This window comes from Taurulus bubalis, assembly GCF_910589615.1.
Source record: "Taurulus bubalis genome assembly, chromosome: 21".
In the NCBI taxonomy this organism is placed as follows: Eukaryota; Metazoa; Chordata; class Actinopteri; order Perciformes; family Cottidae; genus Taurulus; species Taurulus bubalis.
The window spans coordinates 677,628-695,588 of NC_136609.1; the positions used below are offsets into that span (position 1 = coordinate 677,628).

Below are 17,961 nucleotides of genomic sequence, written 5' to 3' on the forward strand. Positions count from 1 at the left end.
TGTGACGCCATTGTTTCGGCTCAAATTGCAATAAATCACCGGGTCCCTGGGGGCGTTTCTTCTTCTCTTCTCATTTAAATGCTGAGAGGAGAAGGGGGTCTCTCAGAGTCCAGTCCGCCTCCAGCGCCCAGACCCGCACCGGGACCCGCAGGACCTAGACCCGCACCGGGACCCGCAGGACCCAGACCCGCACCGGACCCGCAGGACCCAGACCCGCACCGGACCCGCAGGACCCAGACCCGCACTGCGCCGCGGTGGACCCGTACGTGTCGCAGACCCGTTTCAGCCGGCAGCTGGACGCAGGAGGAGCAGACCCCCCTGAGACCAGACTCCGTTCAGAAAAGTGTGTTTTTAAAGTTTTTACATGCAAACATTATTTCGTGCAACTAAAGGAAGTTATTCAAAGTTATTAAAAGTGACTCGTGCGCATGTGTGTGTTCCGGTGTATCCGGTGTGCTGCAGAGTCTTAGTAAGAACAGGTCCCGCTGCTCTGTGACGCACTGAAGAGCACCGCCTCTTTAAGCAGTAATACGTGTGTTTTAAGCGGTAATATGTGTGTTATAAGTGGTAATACGTGTGTTATAAGTGGTAATACGCGTGTTATAAGCGGTAATACGTGTGTTATAAGTGGTAATACGCGTGTTATAAGCGGTAATACGCGTGTTATAAGTGGTAATACGTGTGTTATAAGCGGTAGTACGCGTGTTATAAGCGGTAGTACGCGTGTTATAAGCGTTAATACGTGTGTTATAAGCGATAATACGCGTGTTATAAGCGGTAATACGCGTGTTATAAGTGGTAATATGTGTATTATAAGTGGTAATACGCGTGTTATAAGTGGTAATACGCATGTTATAAGTGGCAGTACGCGTGTTATAAGCGGTAATACGTGTGTTATAAGCGATAATACGCGTGTTATAAGTGGTAATACGTGTGCTATAAGTGGTAGTACGCGTGTTATAAGCGGTAATACGTGTGTTATAAGCGGTAATACGCGTGTTATAAGTGATAATATGTGTGTTATAAGCGGGTCTTTTCTTCTCTAAAGGAGCATTTAGAGTTTGGTGGAGTTTGGTGAGCTGCACATGTTCACGTTTTAAGAATAATCACATTATTTATATTGACGATATTATTTTAACATGATGACTGTTTTATTGATCTTTAGTGATTCATGTTTATTATTAATGACAACATGTATTATTATATATATTATTAACAACATTTTGAAACAGCTGCTTCTGTTTTGCTCTTCAGATCATTTTACATCCTGAGTTTGAACTTCAATTGAACTGAATTATTAGTATTGATCACTCTCTCTCACACACACACACACACACGCACACACACACACACACACACACACACACACACACACACACACACACACACACACACACACACACACACACACACAGAGGTTATTGTTCCGTCAGTGTTTCCTGTCGGTTCAAAGTGTTTTAGTTTTTGTTAATGATGTCTGGATCGTTTGACCTCTGACCTCCGAACATCCGTCCATCTGTCTGTGTGTGTGTGTGTGTGTGTGTGTGTGTGTGTGTGTGTGTGTGTGGTCTCTTTAATCAATCAACAGAAGGTCAGGGTTTTATTACCCGCACTAATAAAGCAGAAGTAGAAGAACAAGAACAAGAACAAGAAGAAGGAGAGGTAGAAGGCGTCACTAACGGTTGTTTTCTTCTCATTTCCACGTGTGACATCATCAGGTGTGACATCATCATGAGTCTGAGCTCCAGTGACCTCACCGAGCTGCTGGGGCTGTGGGAGGAGCTAAACCTGACCGGCGGCGCCCTCCACAACCTGTCCCGCGTGGAGGCGGTGGTGTGTTCAGGCGCCGTCAGCCACGCCGCCTTCCTGCACGTCCTCTCCGTCCTCTACGTCTTCATCTTCCTTGTGGGCGTGGCCAGCAACGCCCTGGTGGTCTGGCTCAACCTGCGCGCCGGCCGGCGGCGCCACGAGACGCACCTGTTCGTCCTGAATCTGGCGGTGGCCGACCTGTGCGTGGCGGCCACGCTGCCGGTGTGGGCGGCCTCGCTGCTGCAGGGCGGCCGCTGGCCGTTTGGCGAGGCGGCCTGCAAGCTCACCCACCTGGTGTTCAGCGTCAACCTCTTCGGCAGCATCTTCTTCCTCGCCTGCATGAGCGCGGACCGCTACGTGTCCGCCGGCACCCCCGCCGGCCGCGGGAGGAAGGCGGCGCGGCAGCTGGCCTGCGTGCTGGCATGGCTGCTGGCGCTGGCGGCCTCCGTCCCCGACGCCTACTTCCTGCGGGCGGTCGAGTCGTCGCACCGCGACGGCGCCGTCTGCCGGCCGGTGTACCCGGCGGGCAACCCCCGGCAGTGGATGGCGGGCATCCAGCTGAGCTTCTTCGTGCTCGGCTTCGCCGTCCCGTTCCCCGTCATCTGTGTCTTCTGCCTCCTGCTGGCGGCGGTGCTCCCGCCCGGCTCGGATTCGGAGCGCCGCGCCGCACGGCGGCTCGTCCTGGCCTACGTGGCGGTCTTCCTGGCGTGCTGGCTGCCGTTCCACGCCGTGCTGCTACTGGACACGCTGGCGCTGCTCGGCCTGCTGCCCTTCAGCTGCCGGCTGGAGAGCTTCCTGGACGTGGCGCTGCATCTGACGCAGTGCTGCTCGCTGCTGCACTGCTGCGCCAACCCGCTGCTGTACACGCTGCTGCAGCGCCGCCGCTTGCGCCTCGTGAAGGACTTCCTGTTCCGGTACTCCAGCAATGCGGGGCTCGCCCGGCTCATCGCCGGCTCAGAGACCGAGTCCTCCGCAGGGGACAGCGGCATCCCGATGGGGACTCACGGACCGCTTTGCTCCACCGGCGACTACCCCCAGCAGGAACCCCAGCAGGAACCCCAGCAAGAACCCCAACAGGAACCGTAACAGGGACCTTAACAGGAACCCCATCAGGAACTCCAACAGGAACCCCAACAGGAACCCCATCAGGAACCTTAACAGGGACCCCAACAGGAACCCCATCAGGAACCTTAACAGGGACCCCAACAGGAACCCCATCAGGAACCTTAGCAGGAATCCCAACAGGAACCCCATCAGGAACCTTAACAGGGACCCCAACAGGAACCTCAACAGAAACCTTTACAGGGACCCCAACAGGAACCTTAACAGGGACCCCAACAGGAACCTTAACAGGGACCCCAACAGGAACCCCAACTGGAACCCCAACAGGAACCCCATCAGGAACTCCAACGGGAACCCCAACAGGAACCCCAACAGAAACCTTAACAGGGACCCCAACAGGAACCTTAACAGGGACCCCAACAGGGACCCCAACAGGAACCCCAAAAGGAACCTTAACAGGAACCACCACCGGTCCGGAGGATCCCTCAGGAACTTGGAGCTGGGGACTGGCAGTAGTCCCAACTGTACTTCTTAGTACTTTACCAACGGTTCTTCTACCTGCTGAGGTCCCTTCAGAGGGAACCAGTTCAGCTGCTGGTCCTTGATGGTCCAACACCCTGATAGTCTGGGTCCTGGTGGTCTGGGTTCTGGTGATGGACAAGAGCCTCCTGATAGCAGAGCTTCTCAAGACTTGAGAGTACTTCTAGACTTGAGAGTACTTCTAAAGACTTGAGAGTACTTCTAGACTTGAGAATGTCCTGGGAACTCTTTTTCTGAGGATATCATAGTTTTTACTGCACTACATGTTTCTAGCAAGACTTTATTAAATATGAAGAACACTATCCATGAACAATACTTTATTAAATATGAAGAACACTATCCATGAACAATACTTTATTAAATATGAAGAACACTATCCATGAACAATACTTTATTAAATATTAAATATTAATTATTAAATATGAAGATAATCTGCATCTCCAGAGGAAACCACAGAAGAAGAACTTCTTTGTTAATCAAACCTGTAAATATGAAGCATTTCACACCTTCAAGGAGTCGAGTTTATATTCTGTGAATATCAGAATCATCTTTATTGGCCATGTGTGTTTACACATACAGGAATTTGACTCCGGTTTCACGTCGCTCTTCATACAATATACAATAAACAAGATACATATAAAAGAGACATTAAAGACAACAGTAGTCAAAATAGTGCAAAGTAGTGCAGAAGGAAGAGTCTGGTTGTTCTTCAGAGTGACGCCAGTGGAAAGAAGCTGTTCCTGGGTCTGCTGGTGTTGGTGTACAGAGCTCTGTGGCGCCCCCTAGAGGGTAGGAGGTGTTTCTGATCATATGCATTTATTTAAATGAGAAACTTTACTATGTGTGAGTGTGTGTTTACCTGTGTGTTAACCTCTGAAACGGAATCAAATGTTAAAAACAGAAAACACAATTTATTCTGTTTTTTATATAGTTAAAATAAAACATTCAGACCAATAAACAGCATTTTTAAACAAAGACACTTTCATATTTAATTAATTACTTCATTACGTCGCTTCAGCGCTCAAACTTTGAGGATATAACCTGTGATCTATGTTTTTATGAATAAATACAGACTGTGTGTCAATAAACCGTTTACCTGTGTGAGTGTGTTTACCTGTGTGAGTGTGTTTTCCTGTGTGAGTATGTTTACCTGTGTGAGTGTGTGTTGACCTGTGTGAGTGTGTTTACCTGTGTGAGTGTGTGTTTACCTGTGTGAGTGTGTTTACCTGTGTGAGTGTGTGTTTACCTGTGTGAGTGTGTTTACCTGTGTGAGTGTGTGTTTACCTGTGTGAGTGTGTTGACCTGTGTGAGTGTGTTTACCTGTGTGAGTGTGTTTACCTGTGTGAGTGTGTTTACCTGTGTGAGTGTGTGTTTACCTGTGTGAGTGTGTTTACCTGTGTGAGTGTGTGTTTACCTGTGTGAGTGTGTTTACCTGTGTGAGTGTGTTTACCTGTGTGAGTGTGTTTACCTGTGTGAGTGTGTTTACCTGTGTGAGTGTGTGTTTACCTGTGTGAGTGTGTTTACCTGTGTGAGTGTGTTGACCTGTGTGAGTGTGTTTACCTGTGTGAGTGTGTTGACCTGTGTGAGTGTGTTTACCTGTGTGAGTGTGTGTTTACCTGTGTGAGTGTGTTTACCTGTGTGAGTGTGTGTTTACCTGTGTGAGTGTGTTTACCTGTGTGAGTGTGTTTACCTGTGTGAGTGTGTTTACCTGTGTGAGTGTGTGTTTACCTGTGTGAGTGTGTTTACCTGTGTTAGTGTGTGTTTACCTGTGTGAGTGTGTTTACCTGTGTTAGTGTGTGTTTACCTGTGTGAGTGTGTTGACCTGTGGGACAGCTGGGCCCTGTTTCTCGTACCCGGCTAAACAAAGTCAAGCAAATGTCCTAATTTCAGCTTAAATTAGCGAGATGATTGACATCAGGCTGTCTGGGTTTCTTCACGGCTGATCCGCTGAAACGTCTCGTTCATTCTAGCCAGACGTCCGTCATCTGGATAAATGCGCCGCTCCTCTTCAGAAGGATAATAATGGAGCACTGACACCACCATGTTCTAACAGTACAATGGACAATAAACTCAGAGGAACCTCTTTTTATTCCTCTGCTAAGAAGCAGGAGATGATCATGAAGGCATATGAGGAAGTCAATACCGTAGTCATTCACAGCAAACGCGTTATGAATATTCCAACGTTTTTGCAACATTGTTGCCGTGAACGCAACTTTAACTCCGCCCCCTCTGAGAGACATAAGCGTCGCAAATATATCAGACAAGTTAAATGCGTCAGTGTTGAGAAAATGTATCGGCTAATTTGAAGTGTTTCATCACCCAAATCAATCAGATTATATCTACGAATAAGTATATACTTATGAGGATATATGTACTGTATGCACGTATGAATCATGTACTATATATGTGTATATGAGTTTGAATATGTGTATGGGCGGATAAGTATGTATGTATTATTCATAATCAGAAATTCAATCAATTGAAGCAGTGAAAATAAATTGTGTGTGATTCTCTGTATTCTTATCACGATCACCTTATTCATGTTCTACAATAATGATATGCATGGTGTACTAATAGCACTGTCATATAATTATGAGTGCTTTAACACATCCATAAGTTTCTTAAGAGCTAAATAACCTTAAGAACAGCGGCATGCAGCGGCTGACAGTCTGTGTCTGAGACGATCAGCTGCGTCTGTGGTGATCAATGTCCGCGGCTCGAGAAGCTCTCTAAATAAATTATTTCTTGCCGGCAAAATCTATATCGCTGCGTACAGGAAGTCATGATGATGTAAAGGATGGATCCTGGTGATCTGAAAGAACTCTCTCCCTATAAAACTAATATAACTAATATCGCTCCTTCATCAATGAGGAAGGGAGCTGCCTTTTTTGTCCGTGGGAGTGGCCATCTTATCCAGTGAAGTTCAGTAAGCCTGGTATGAGAAACAGGGCCCTGGACCACGTGGAGGCTGAACCCATAGGCCGTGTGGCCCTGTGGAGACGGATGACTTCACCACAGAAGAAGAACGAGGAAACAAACTAAACGCCTCTCCGTGAACCATTCCGCTCTCCGTTGACCTTTGACCCCGGCTGAGGTTGTGTTTACCGAGGTGGGGGCGAGAGGGGGGCACATTCCTGGTGTCTCTGATTGCTAAAGACAGAACACTAGTTAAAGCAGTGGCACATTCCTCATAGGAGTTCTGTGTGGGAGTATCTGTAGTACTTCGTACTTTTACTGTAGTACAAGACTTCCAGGCTCAAAGTGTACACACAGGTGAGAGAGCCTGGTGGCTGGAGAGGGAAACAGCAGCTGTGTGTCTGTGTGTGTGTGTGTGTGTGTGTGTGTGTGTGTGTGTGTGTGTGTGTGTGTGTGAAGGAGTCATGTCTCCAGCCTATTTCAGAGCTGAAACCTGAAGCTGTGAACACACAACCCAGGTGCATTGTGGGAAGAGTAGGACGTTCTTTGAACGTTGTTGAGGAACACGTTGCTAAAACGTTAATGAGGAACATGTTGCTCTGATATTTATGGAACAAGTTGCTCTGATGTTTATGGAACATGTTGCTCAAACGTTGTTGAGAAACACGTTGCTCTGATGTTTATGGAACATGTTGCTCTGATGTTATGGAACACGTTGCTCTGATGTTATGGAACATGTTGCTCTGATGTTTTTGGAACACGTTGCTCTGATGTTATGGAACATGTTGCTCTGATGTTTTTGGAACACGTTGCTCTGATGTTATGGAACATGTTGCTCTGATGTTTATGGAACACGTTGCTCTGATGTTTATGGAACATGTTGCTCTAATGTTTATGGAACATGTTGCTCTGATGTTTTTGGAACACGTTGCACTGATGTTTTTGGAACACGTTGCTCTGATGTTTATGGAACACGTTGCTCTGATGTTTATGGAACATGTTGCTCTGATGTTTATGGAACATGTTGCTCTGATGTTATGGAACACGTTGCTCTGATATTTATGGAACAAGTTGCTCTGATGTTTATGGAACATGTTGCTCAAACGTTGTTGAGAAACACGTTGCTCTGATGTTTATGGAACATGTTGCTCTGATGTTTTTGGAACACGTTGCTCTGATGTTTATGGAACATGTTGCTCTGATGTTTATGGAACATGTTGCTCTGATGTTTATGAAACACGTTGCAATGATGTTCATGGAACACGTTGCTCTGATGTTCATGGAACATGTTGCTTTGATGTTTATGGAACACGTTGCTCTGATGTTTATGGAACACGTTGCTCTGATGTTTATGGAACATGTTGCTCAAACGTTGTTGAGGAACACGTTGCTTTGATGTTCATGGAACACGTTGCTCTAATGTTTATGGAACACGTTGCTCTGATGTTTATGTAACATGTTGCTCTGATGTTTATGAAACACGTTGCTCTGATGTTTATGGAACACGTTGCTCTGATGTTCATGGAACACGTTGCTCTGATGTTCATGGAACATGTTGCTTTGATGTTTATGGAACACGTTGCTCTGATGTTTATGGAACACGTTGCTCTGATGTTTATGGAACATGTTGCTCAAACGTTGTTGAGGAACACGTTGCTCTGATGTTCATGGAACATGTTGCTCTGATGTTTATGGAACATGTTGCTCTGATGTTATGGAACACGTTGCTCTGATGTTTATGGAACATGTTGCACAAACGTTGTTGAGGAACACATTGCTCTGATGTTTATGGAACATGTTGCTCAAATGTTGTTGAGGAACACGTTGCTCTGATGTTTATGGAACACGTTGCTCTGATGTTTATGGAACATGTTGCTCAAACGTGGTTGAGGAACACGTTGCTCTGATGTTTATGGAACATGTTAGTCTGATGTTTATGGAACATGTTGCTCTGATGTTATGGAACACGTTGCTCTGATGTTATGGAACATGTTGCTCAAACGTTGTTGAGGAACACGTTGCTTTGATGTTCATGGAACACGTTGCTCTAATGTTTATGGAACACGTTAATCTGATGTTTATGGAACACGTTGCTCTGATGTTTATGGAACATGTTGCTCAAACGTTGTTGAGGAACACGTTGCTCTGATGTTTATGGAACATGTTGCTCTGATGTTATGGAACACGTTGCTCTGATGTTCATGGAACACGTTGCTCTGATGTTATGGAACATGTTGCTCAAACGTTGTTGAGGAACACGTTGCTTTGATGTTCATGGAACACGTTGCTCTAATGTTTATGGAACACGTTGCTCTGATGTTTATGGAACATGTTGCTCTGATGTTATGGAACACGTTGCTCTGATGTTATGGAACATGTTGCTCAAACGTTGTTGAGGAACACATTGCTTTGATGTTTATGGAACACGTTGCTCTAATGTTTATGGAACACGTTGCTCTGATGTTTATGGAACGTGTTCCTCAAACGTTGTTGAGGAACACGTTGCTCTGATGTTTATGGAACATGTTGCTCTGATGTTTATGGAACATGTTGCTCTGATGTTTATGAAACACGTTGCAATGATGTTCATGGAACACGTTGCTCTGATGTTTATGGAACATGTTGCTTTGATGTTTATGGAACACGTTGCTCTGATGTTTATGGAACACGTTGCTCTGATGTTTATGGAACACGTTGCTCTGATGTTTATGGAACATGTTGCTCAAACGTTGTTGAGGAACACGTTGCTCTGATGTTATGGAACATGTTGCTCTGATGTTTATGGAACATGTTGCTCTGATGTTATGGAAGACGTTGCTCTGATGTTATGGAACATGTTGCTCAAACGTTGTTGAGGAACACGTTGCTTTGATGTTCATGGAACACGTTGCTCTAATGTTTATGGAACACGTTGCTCTGATGTTTATGGAACGTGTTCCTCAAACGTTGTTGAGGAACACGTTGCTCTGATGTTTATGGAACATGTTGCTCTGATGTTTATGAAACACGTTGCTCTGATGTTTATGGAACACGTTGCTCTGATGTTCATGGAACACGTTGCTCTGATGTTCATGGAACATGTTGCTTTGATGTTTATGGAACACGTTGCTCTGATGTTTATGGAACACGTTGCTCTGATGTTTATGGAACATGTTGCTCAAACGTTGTTGAGGAACACGTTGCTCTGATGTTCATGGAACATGTTGCTCTGATGTTTATGGAACATGTTGCTCTGATGTTATGGAACACGTTGCTCTGATGTTTATGGAACATGTTGCTCAAACGTTGTTGAGGAACACATTGCTCTGATGTTTATGGAACATGTTGCTCAAATGTTGTTGAGGAACACGTTGCTCTGATGTTTATGGAACATGTTGCTCTGATGTTTATGGAACATGTTGCTCTGAAGTCTATGGAACATGTTGCTCTGATGTTTATGGAACATGTTGCTCTGATGTTATGGAACATGTTGCTCTGAAGTGTATGGAACACGTTGCTCTGATGTTATGGAACATGTTGCTCTGAAGTTTATGGAACACGTTGCTCTGATGTTATGGAACATGTTGCTCTGATGTTTATGGAACACGTTGCCCTGATGTTTAAAAAACACGTTGCTCTGATGTTTATGGAACACATTGCTCTGATGTTATGGAACATGTTGCTCTGATGTTTATGGAACATGTTGCTCTGATGTTTATGGAACATGTTGCTCTGATGTTATGGAACATGTTGCTCTGATGTTTATGGAACATGTTGCTCTGATGTTTATGGAGCACGTTGCTCCAATGTTTATGGAACACGTTGCTCTGATGTTTGTGGAACGTGTTGCTCTGATGTTTATGGAACATGTTGCTCAAACGTGGTTGAGGAACACGTTGCTCTGATGTTTATGGAACATGTTGCTCTGATTTTTATGGAACATGTTGCTCAAACGTGGTTGAGGAACACGTTGCTCTGATGTTTATGGAACATGTTGCTCTGATGTTTATGGAACATGTTGCTCTGATGTTATGGAACACGTTGCTCTGATGTTATGGAACATGTTGCTCAAACGTTGTTGAGGAACACGTTGATTTGATGTTTATGGAACACGTTGCTCTGATGTTCATGGAACACGTTGCTCTGATGTTTATGGAACATGTTGCTCTGATGTTTATGGAACACGTTGCTCTGATGTTTGTGGAACGTGTTGCTCTGAAGTTTATGGAACACGTTGCTCTGATGTTATGGAACATGTTGCTCTGATGTTGATGGAAGACGTTGCTCTGATGTTTAAAAAACACGTTGCTCTGATGTTTATGGAACACGTTGCTCTGATGTTATGGAACATGTTGCTCTGATGTTTATGGAACACGTTGCTCTGATGTTTATGGAACACGTTGCTCTGATGTTTATGGAACACGTTGCTCTGATGTTATGGAACATGTTGCTCCGATGTTTATGGAACATGTTGCTCTAATGTTTATGGAACACGTTGCTCTGATGTTTATGGAACACGTTGCTCTGATGTTTATGGAACATGTTGCTCTGATGTTTATGGAACACGTTGCTCTGATGTTATAGAACATGTTGCTCAAACGTTGTTGAGGAACACGTTGCTTTGATGTTCATGGAACACGTTGCTCTAATGTTTATGGAACACGTTGCTCTGATGTTTATGGAACATGTTGCTCTGATGTTATGGAACACGTTGCTCTGATGTTATGGAACATGTTGCTCAAACGTTGTTGAGGAACACGTTGCTTTGATGTTCATGGAACACGTTGCTCTAATGTTTATGGAACACGTTGCTCTGATGTTTATGTAACATGTTGCTCTGATGTTCATGAAACACGTTGCTCTGATGTTTATGGAACACGTTGCTCTGATGTTCATGGAACACGTTGCTTTGATGTTTATGGAACACGTTGCTCCGATGTTTATGGAACACGTTGCTCTGATGTTTATGGAACACGTTGCTCTGATGTTTATGGAACACGTTGCTCTGATGTTATGGAACATGTTGCTCTGATGTTTATGGAACACGTTGCTCTGATGTTTATGGAACATGTTGCTCTGATGTTATGGAACATGTTGCTCTGATGTTATGGAACACGTTGCTCTGATGTTATGGAACATGTTGCTCAAACGTTGTTGAGGAACACGTTGCTTTGATGTTCATGGAACACGTTGCTCTAATGTTTATGGAACACGTTGCTCTGATGTTTATGTAACATGTTGCTCTGATGTTTATGAAACACGTTGCTCTGATGTTTATGGAACACGTTGCTCTGATGTTCATGGAACATGTTGCTTTGATGTTTATGGAACACGTTGCTCTGATGTTTATGGAACACGTTGCTCTGATGTTTATGGAACACGTTGCTCTGATGTTTATGGAACACGTTGCTCTGATGTTATGGAACATGTTGCTCTGATGTTTATGGAACACGTTGCTCTGATGTTTATGGAACATGTTGCTCTGATGTTTATGGAACACGTTGCTCTGATGTTTATGGAACACGTTGCTCTGATGTTTATGGAACACGTTGCTCTGATGTTATGGAACATGTTGCTCCGATGTTTATGGAACATGTTGCTCTAATGTTTATGGAACACGTTGCTCTGATGTTTATGGAACACGTTGCTCTGATGTTTATGGAACATGTTGCTCTGATGTTTATGGAACACGTTGCTCTGATGTTATAGAACATGTTGCTCAAACGTTGTTGAGGAACACGTTGCTTTGATGTTCATGGAACACGTTGCTCTAATGTTTATGGAACACGTTGCTCTGATGTTTATGGAACATGTTGCTCTGATGTTATGGAACACGTTGCTCTGATGTTATGGAACATGTTGCTCAAACGTTGTTGAGGAACACGTTGCTTTGATGTTCATGGAACATGTTGCTTTGATGTTTATGGAACACGTTGCTCTGATGTTTATGGAACACGTTGCTCTGATGCTTATGGAACACGTTGCTCTGATGTTTATGGAACATGTTGCTCAAACGTTGTTGAGGAACACGTTGCTCTGATGTTTATGGAACATGTTGCTCTGATGTTTATGGAACATGTTGCTCTGATGTTATGGAACACGTTGCTCTGATGTTTATGGAACATGTTGCTCAAACGTTGTTGAGGAACACGTTGCTCTGATGTTATGGAACATGTTGCTCTGATGTTTATGGAACACGTTGCTCTGATGTTATAGAACATGTTGCTCAAACGTTGTTGAGGAACACGTTGCTTTGATGTTCATGGAACACGTTGCTCTAATGTTTATGGAACACGTTGCTCTGATGTTTATGGAACATGTTGCTCTGATGTTATGGAACACGTTGCTCTGATGTTATGGAACATGTTGCTCAAACGTTGTTGAGGAACACGTTGCTTTGATGTTCATGGAACACGTTGCTCTAATGTTTATGGAACACGTTGCTCTGATGTTTATGTAACATGTTGCTCTGATGTTCATGAAACACGTTGCTCTGATGTTTATGGAACACGTTGCTCTGATGTTCATGGAACACGTTGCTTTGATGTTTATGGAACACGTTGCTCCGATGTTTATGGAACACGTTGCTCTGATGTTTATGGAACACGTTGCTCTGATGTTTATGGAACACGTTGCTCTGATGTTATGGAACATGTTGCTCTGATGTTTATGGAACACGTTGCTCTGATGTTTATGGAACATGTTGCTCTGATGTTATGGAACATGTTGCTCTGATGTTATGGAACACGTTGCTCTGATGTTATGGAACATGTTGCTCAAACGTTGTTGAGGAACACGTTGCTTTGATGTTCATGGAACACGTTGCTCTAATGTTTATGGAACACGTTGCTCTGATGTTTATGTAACATGTTGCTCTGATGTTTATGAAACACGTTGCTCTGATGTTTATGGAACACGTTGCTCTGATGTTCATGGAACATGTTGCTTTGATGTTTATGGAACACGTTGCTCTGATGTTTATGGAACACGTTGCTCTGATGTTTATGGAACACGTTGCTCTGATGTTTATGGAACACGTTGCTCTGATGTTATGGAACATGTTGCTCTGATGTTTATGGAACACGTTGCTCTGATGTTTATGGAACATGTTGCTCTGATGTTTATGGAACACGTTGCTCTGATGTTTATGGAACACGTTGCTCTGATGTTTATGGAACACGTTGCTCTGATGTTATGGAACATGTTGCTCCGATGTTTATGGAACATGTTGCTCTAATGTTTATGGAACACGTTGCTCTGATGTTTATGGAACACGTTGCTCTGATGTTTATGGAACATGTTGCTCTGATGTTTATGGAACACGTTGCTCTGATGTTATAGAACATGTTGCTCAAACGTTGTTGAGGAACACGTTGCTTTGATGTTCATGGAACACGTTGCTCTAATGTTTATGGAACACGTTGCTCTGATGTTTATGGAACATGTTGCTCTGATGTTATGGAACACGTTGCTCTGATGTTATGGAACATGTTGCTCAAACGTTGTTGAGGAACACGTTGCTTTGATGTTCATGGAACATGTTGCTTTGATGTTTATGGAACACGTTGCTCTGATGTTTATGGAACACGTTGCTCTGATGCTTATGGAACACGTTGCTCTGATGTTTATGGAACATGTTGCTCAAACGTTGTTGAGGAACACGTTGCTCTGATGTTTATGGAACATGTTGCTCTGATGTTTATGGAACATGTTGCTCTGATGTTATGGAACACGTTGCTCTGATGTTTATGGAACATGTTGCTCAAACGTTGTTGAGGAACACGTTGCTCTGATGTTATGGAACATGTTGCTCTGATGTTTATGGAACATGTTGCTCTGATGTTTATGGAACTTGTTGCTCTGATGTTTGTGGAACATGTTGCTCTGATGTTTATGGAACACGTTGCTCTGATGTTTTTGGAACATGTTGCTCAAACGTTGTTGAGGAACACGTTGCTCTGATGTTATGGAACATGTTGCTCTGATGTTTATGGAACATATTGCTCTGATGTTTGTGGAACATGTTGCTCTGATGTTTATGGAACACGTTGCTCTGATGTTTATGGAACATGTTGCTCAAACGTTGTTGAGGAACACGTTGCTCTGATGTTTATGGAACATGTTGCTCTGATGTTTATGGAACATGTTGCTCTGATGTTTATGGAACACGTTGCGCTGATGTTTATGGAACACGTTGCTCTGATGTTTATGGAACATGTTGCTCAAACGTTGTTGAGGAACACGTTGCTCTGATGTTTATGGAACATGTTGCTCTGATGTTTATGGAACATGTTGCTCTGATGTTATGGAACACGTTGCTCTGATGTTTATGGAACATGTTGCTCAAACGTTGTTGAGGAACACGTTGCTCTGATGTTATGGAACATGTTGCTCTGATGTTTATGGAACATGTTGCTCTGATGTTTATGGAACATGTTGCTCTGATGTTTGTGGAACATGTTGCTCTGATGTTTGTGGAACACGTTGCTCTGATGTTTATGGAACATGTTGCTCAAACGTTGTTGAGGAACACGTTGCTCTGATGTTATGGAACATGTTGCTCTGATGTTTATGGAACATGTTGCTCTGATGTTTGTGGAACATGTTGCTCTGATGTTTATGGAACACGTTGCTCTGATGTTTATGGAACATGTTGCTCAAACGTTGTTGAGGAACACGTTGCTCTGATGTTTATGGAACATGTTGCTCTGATGTTTATGGAACATGTTGCTCTGATGTTTATGGAACACGTTGCGCTGATGTTTATGGAACATGTTGCTCTGATGTTTATGGAACATGTTGCTCTGATGTTTATGGAACACGTTGCGCTGATGTTTATGGAACACGTTGCTCTGATGTTTATGGAACATGTTGCTCTGATGTTATGGAACACGTTGCTCTGATGTTTATGGAACATGTTGCTCTGATGTTTATGGAACATGTTGCTCTGATGTTTATGGAACATGTTGCGCTGATGTTTATGGAACACGTTGCTCTGATGTTTATGGAACATGTTGTTTAAACGTTGTTGAGGAACACGTTGCTCTGATGTTTATGGAACATGTTGCTCAAACGTTGTTGAGGAACACGTTGCTCTGATGTTTATGGAACATGTTGCTCTGATGTTTATGGAACACGTTGCTCTGAAGTTCATGGAACACGTTGCTCTGATGTTTATGGAACATGTTGCTCTGATGTTTATGGAACACGTTGCTCTGAAGTTCATGGAACACGTTGCTCTGATGTTTATGAACTCACTTGTTGCAGTTTTCCATGAAGCTGCAGCTGTTTGTTGCATCAAGCTGCTGCCTCCACATGACTGTTTACTGACACACTGCTGCTGCTGCTGTGTAACACAAACACACAAACACACACTGAGGAGCCTTTGGGGTCAACGGTCGAGCAGACAGTCTGGACTATGTCTAAAGATTTATTTTGCCTGTTTCTGATGTTTTTGGGAACCTCAATGTCATTTTATAATCGTCCGTTTGCGTTTAAAGGAACAAAAAAACATAAATATATATTTGTATATATGTTTTCTATATGAATAAATAAGAGTGTAACGACCAGAGGAGACGCAACAAGTGACGTAAACAGACTTCTTTCCACATGTTGGCTCTGTGTGGGGGTTGTTGTCACAGAAGCGGTCTGGCGGTGTCAGGTGGTGTTCGGGTCCAGTCCTCAGTGAGGAATGTGGCTGCTGGGAGTCTATTTCAGGACTGGTGTGACAAACAGCCGGCGGGGGTCGGGCCATGGAGGGTATAAAGACCGGGGGGCTTCTGACGCCGGCAGATTGAAATAGACCCAGAGACCCAGAGACCCTGCAGGACCAGAAGACGATGGACATCCAGACCGGTCAAGTGGTTCGAGGCCTCGGCGCCATGGAGAGTCTGGAGCAGCAGCTCGGCTGCCCGATCTGCCTGGACATGTTCACCAAGCCCGTGGTCATCCTGCCCTGCCAGCACAACCTGTGCCGCGGCTGCGCCAACGACCTCTACGAGTCCAAGAACCCCTACCACTACTCCGGGGGGACCTTCCGCTGCCCCACCTGCCGCTTCGAGGTGGTCCTGGACCGGCACGGCGTGTACGGGCTGCAGAGGAATCTGCTGGTGGAGAACATCATCGACATGTACAAGCAGCAGCAGGAGAGCAAAGGGGGCGTCGCCGAGGACCCGCCGCTGAAGGACAAGGACGCCAAGGAGCCCAAGTGCAAAGAGCACGAGGACGAGCGCATTAACATCTACTGCGTCAGCTGCCAGACGCCCACCTGCTCCATGTGCAAGGTGTTCGGGGAGCACAAGGACTGCGAGGTGTCGCCGCTGCACGCCGTGTACCAGAGCCAGAAGGCCGAGCTGCGCGCCGCCGTGGAGCGGCTCGCCGCCGCCAACGGCCACGTGCAGGCGGCGGTGGCGCAGACGGACGACGCGTGCAAGCGCATCCAGGAGAACGGCGAGCTGCAGCGGCGGCGGCTCGGTGAGAGCTTCGACCTGCTGTACGCCACGCTGGAGGAGCGCAAAGGCCAGCTCCTGGAGCGGGTGGACCGCGAGGAGGAGGGCAAGCTGGCCGCGCTCCGGAGCCTGAAGGAGCAGCACCAGCAGCAGCTGCAGCTCAGCAGCCGGCTGCAGGAGAAGCTGGAGCTCAACATGCAGACCAGCGGCGCCGCCGAGTTCCTGCTCGCCGCCAAGCAGCTGCAGGAGGAGGCCCGGCAGGCCGTCAGGGGGGCCCAGCTGCAGGGACCCGAGCCGGGCTACGAGAGCCTGGACCACCTGAGCCTGGACACCCAGGGGGCGGAGGTGCTGCTCGCTAGCATGGACTTCAGGAAGGGGGGCGAGGAAAACAAGTAGGAGAAGACTGGTTCATGGTGGAGGAAGACCAGCAGGAAAAGACCAGGAAGTAAAAACAGGAAGTTTCTTGCTGCTTTTTTCAGAAACTTCAGGTACTTGAGGAGTCGTGCAATCGTTCGGGAACGTTTTTGTACTTGACTTTTTATACTTTTCTATTTTTTCTCGCACTCGTCACTCAAGTCTAGACAAAGTCTAGACGGGGTAGATTTTATTTATTGTGTTTGTCTCTTCGTAAAAACTGAAAACTTGAAAATTCAGACTGCTGTAACGTTGAAATGTCTCTTTGGAAGGTGTGAATAAAGTTTTATCTGATTGTTAACTTTGTCCTTGGCATTTCTCGGGGACTCTCCCGGCCTGAGAGAGTCCGTATTTAGTGGCGCGCGTGTTTTCCTATATTTACCAGGGTCAGTGAACGCCTCCTGGCCTTACTTAGTCGTCTGCTGGTGTTAATGGAGGCTATTTATCTCCGAGTGCTGAGAGGACGGGAATAGTTCAAGAGGGAGTTTTGTGTGTCATGTTTCTGAGGGTGACCCTGCTGGACTGAGGCATGCTGGGAAACGCACTGCAGCCGTTATCAGGGCTGTTTGTGGACGTGAGAAGGACAAAGAGGTCGAGCTGGACACGATAAATCACACATCAAGTTTTGTATCGAAGTTATAAAAATGAATGAAACCATGACGACTTTGGGAGCAACACGTTAAATAATCAGTAACTTAAAAAGAAACTACAACTTTTTATTGTAATTTTCTTCTTTTCTATGTTTATTTCATTTTTATTTCATAGAATTTCAAAATCAACGTGGGAATAACCT

At 45.1% G+C, this 17,961-nt stretch overlaps 2 protein-coding genes across 2 annotated transcripts; both read left to right on the top strand.

The window, feature by feature from the left end:
• Positions 1–263: 263 nt before the first annotated feature.
• On the top strand, positions 264–3,406 carry LOC306752938 (atypical chemokine receptor 3-like; the record flags this gene model as incomplete). The annotated part of the gene is made up of 3 exons (XM_079236772.1): positions 264–343; positions 1,719–2,891; positions 2,935–3,406. Exons 2-3 carry the CDS (start codon positions 1,732–1,734, stop codon positions 3,404–3,406), a joined length of 1,632 nt encoding a protein of 543 aa, XP_079092898.1. The 5' UTR covers positions 264–343; positions 1,719–1,731.
• Positions 3,407–16,116: 12,710 nt separating this feature from the next.
• Positions 16,117–17,469, top strand: LOC306752833 (E3 ubiquitin-protein ligase TRIM63-like). Its single transcript, XM_079236648.1, has one exon. The coding sequence runs from the start codon at positions 16,146–16,148 to the stop codon at positions 17,148–17,150; it is 1,005 nt and encodes a 334-aa protein (XP_079092774.1). The 5' UTR covers positions 16,117–16,145; the 3' UTR covers positions 17,151–17,469.
• The last annotated feature ends 492 nt before the right edge of the window (positions 17,470–17,961 follow it).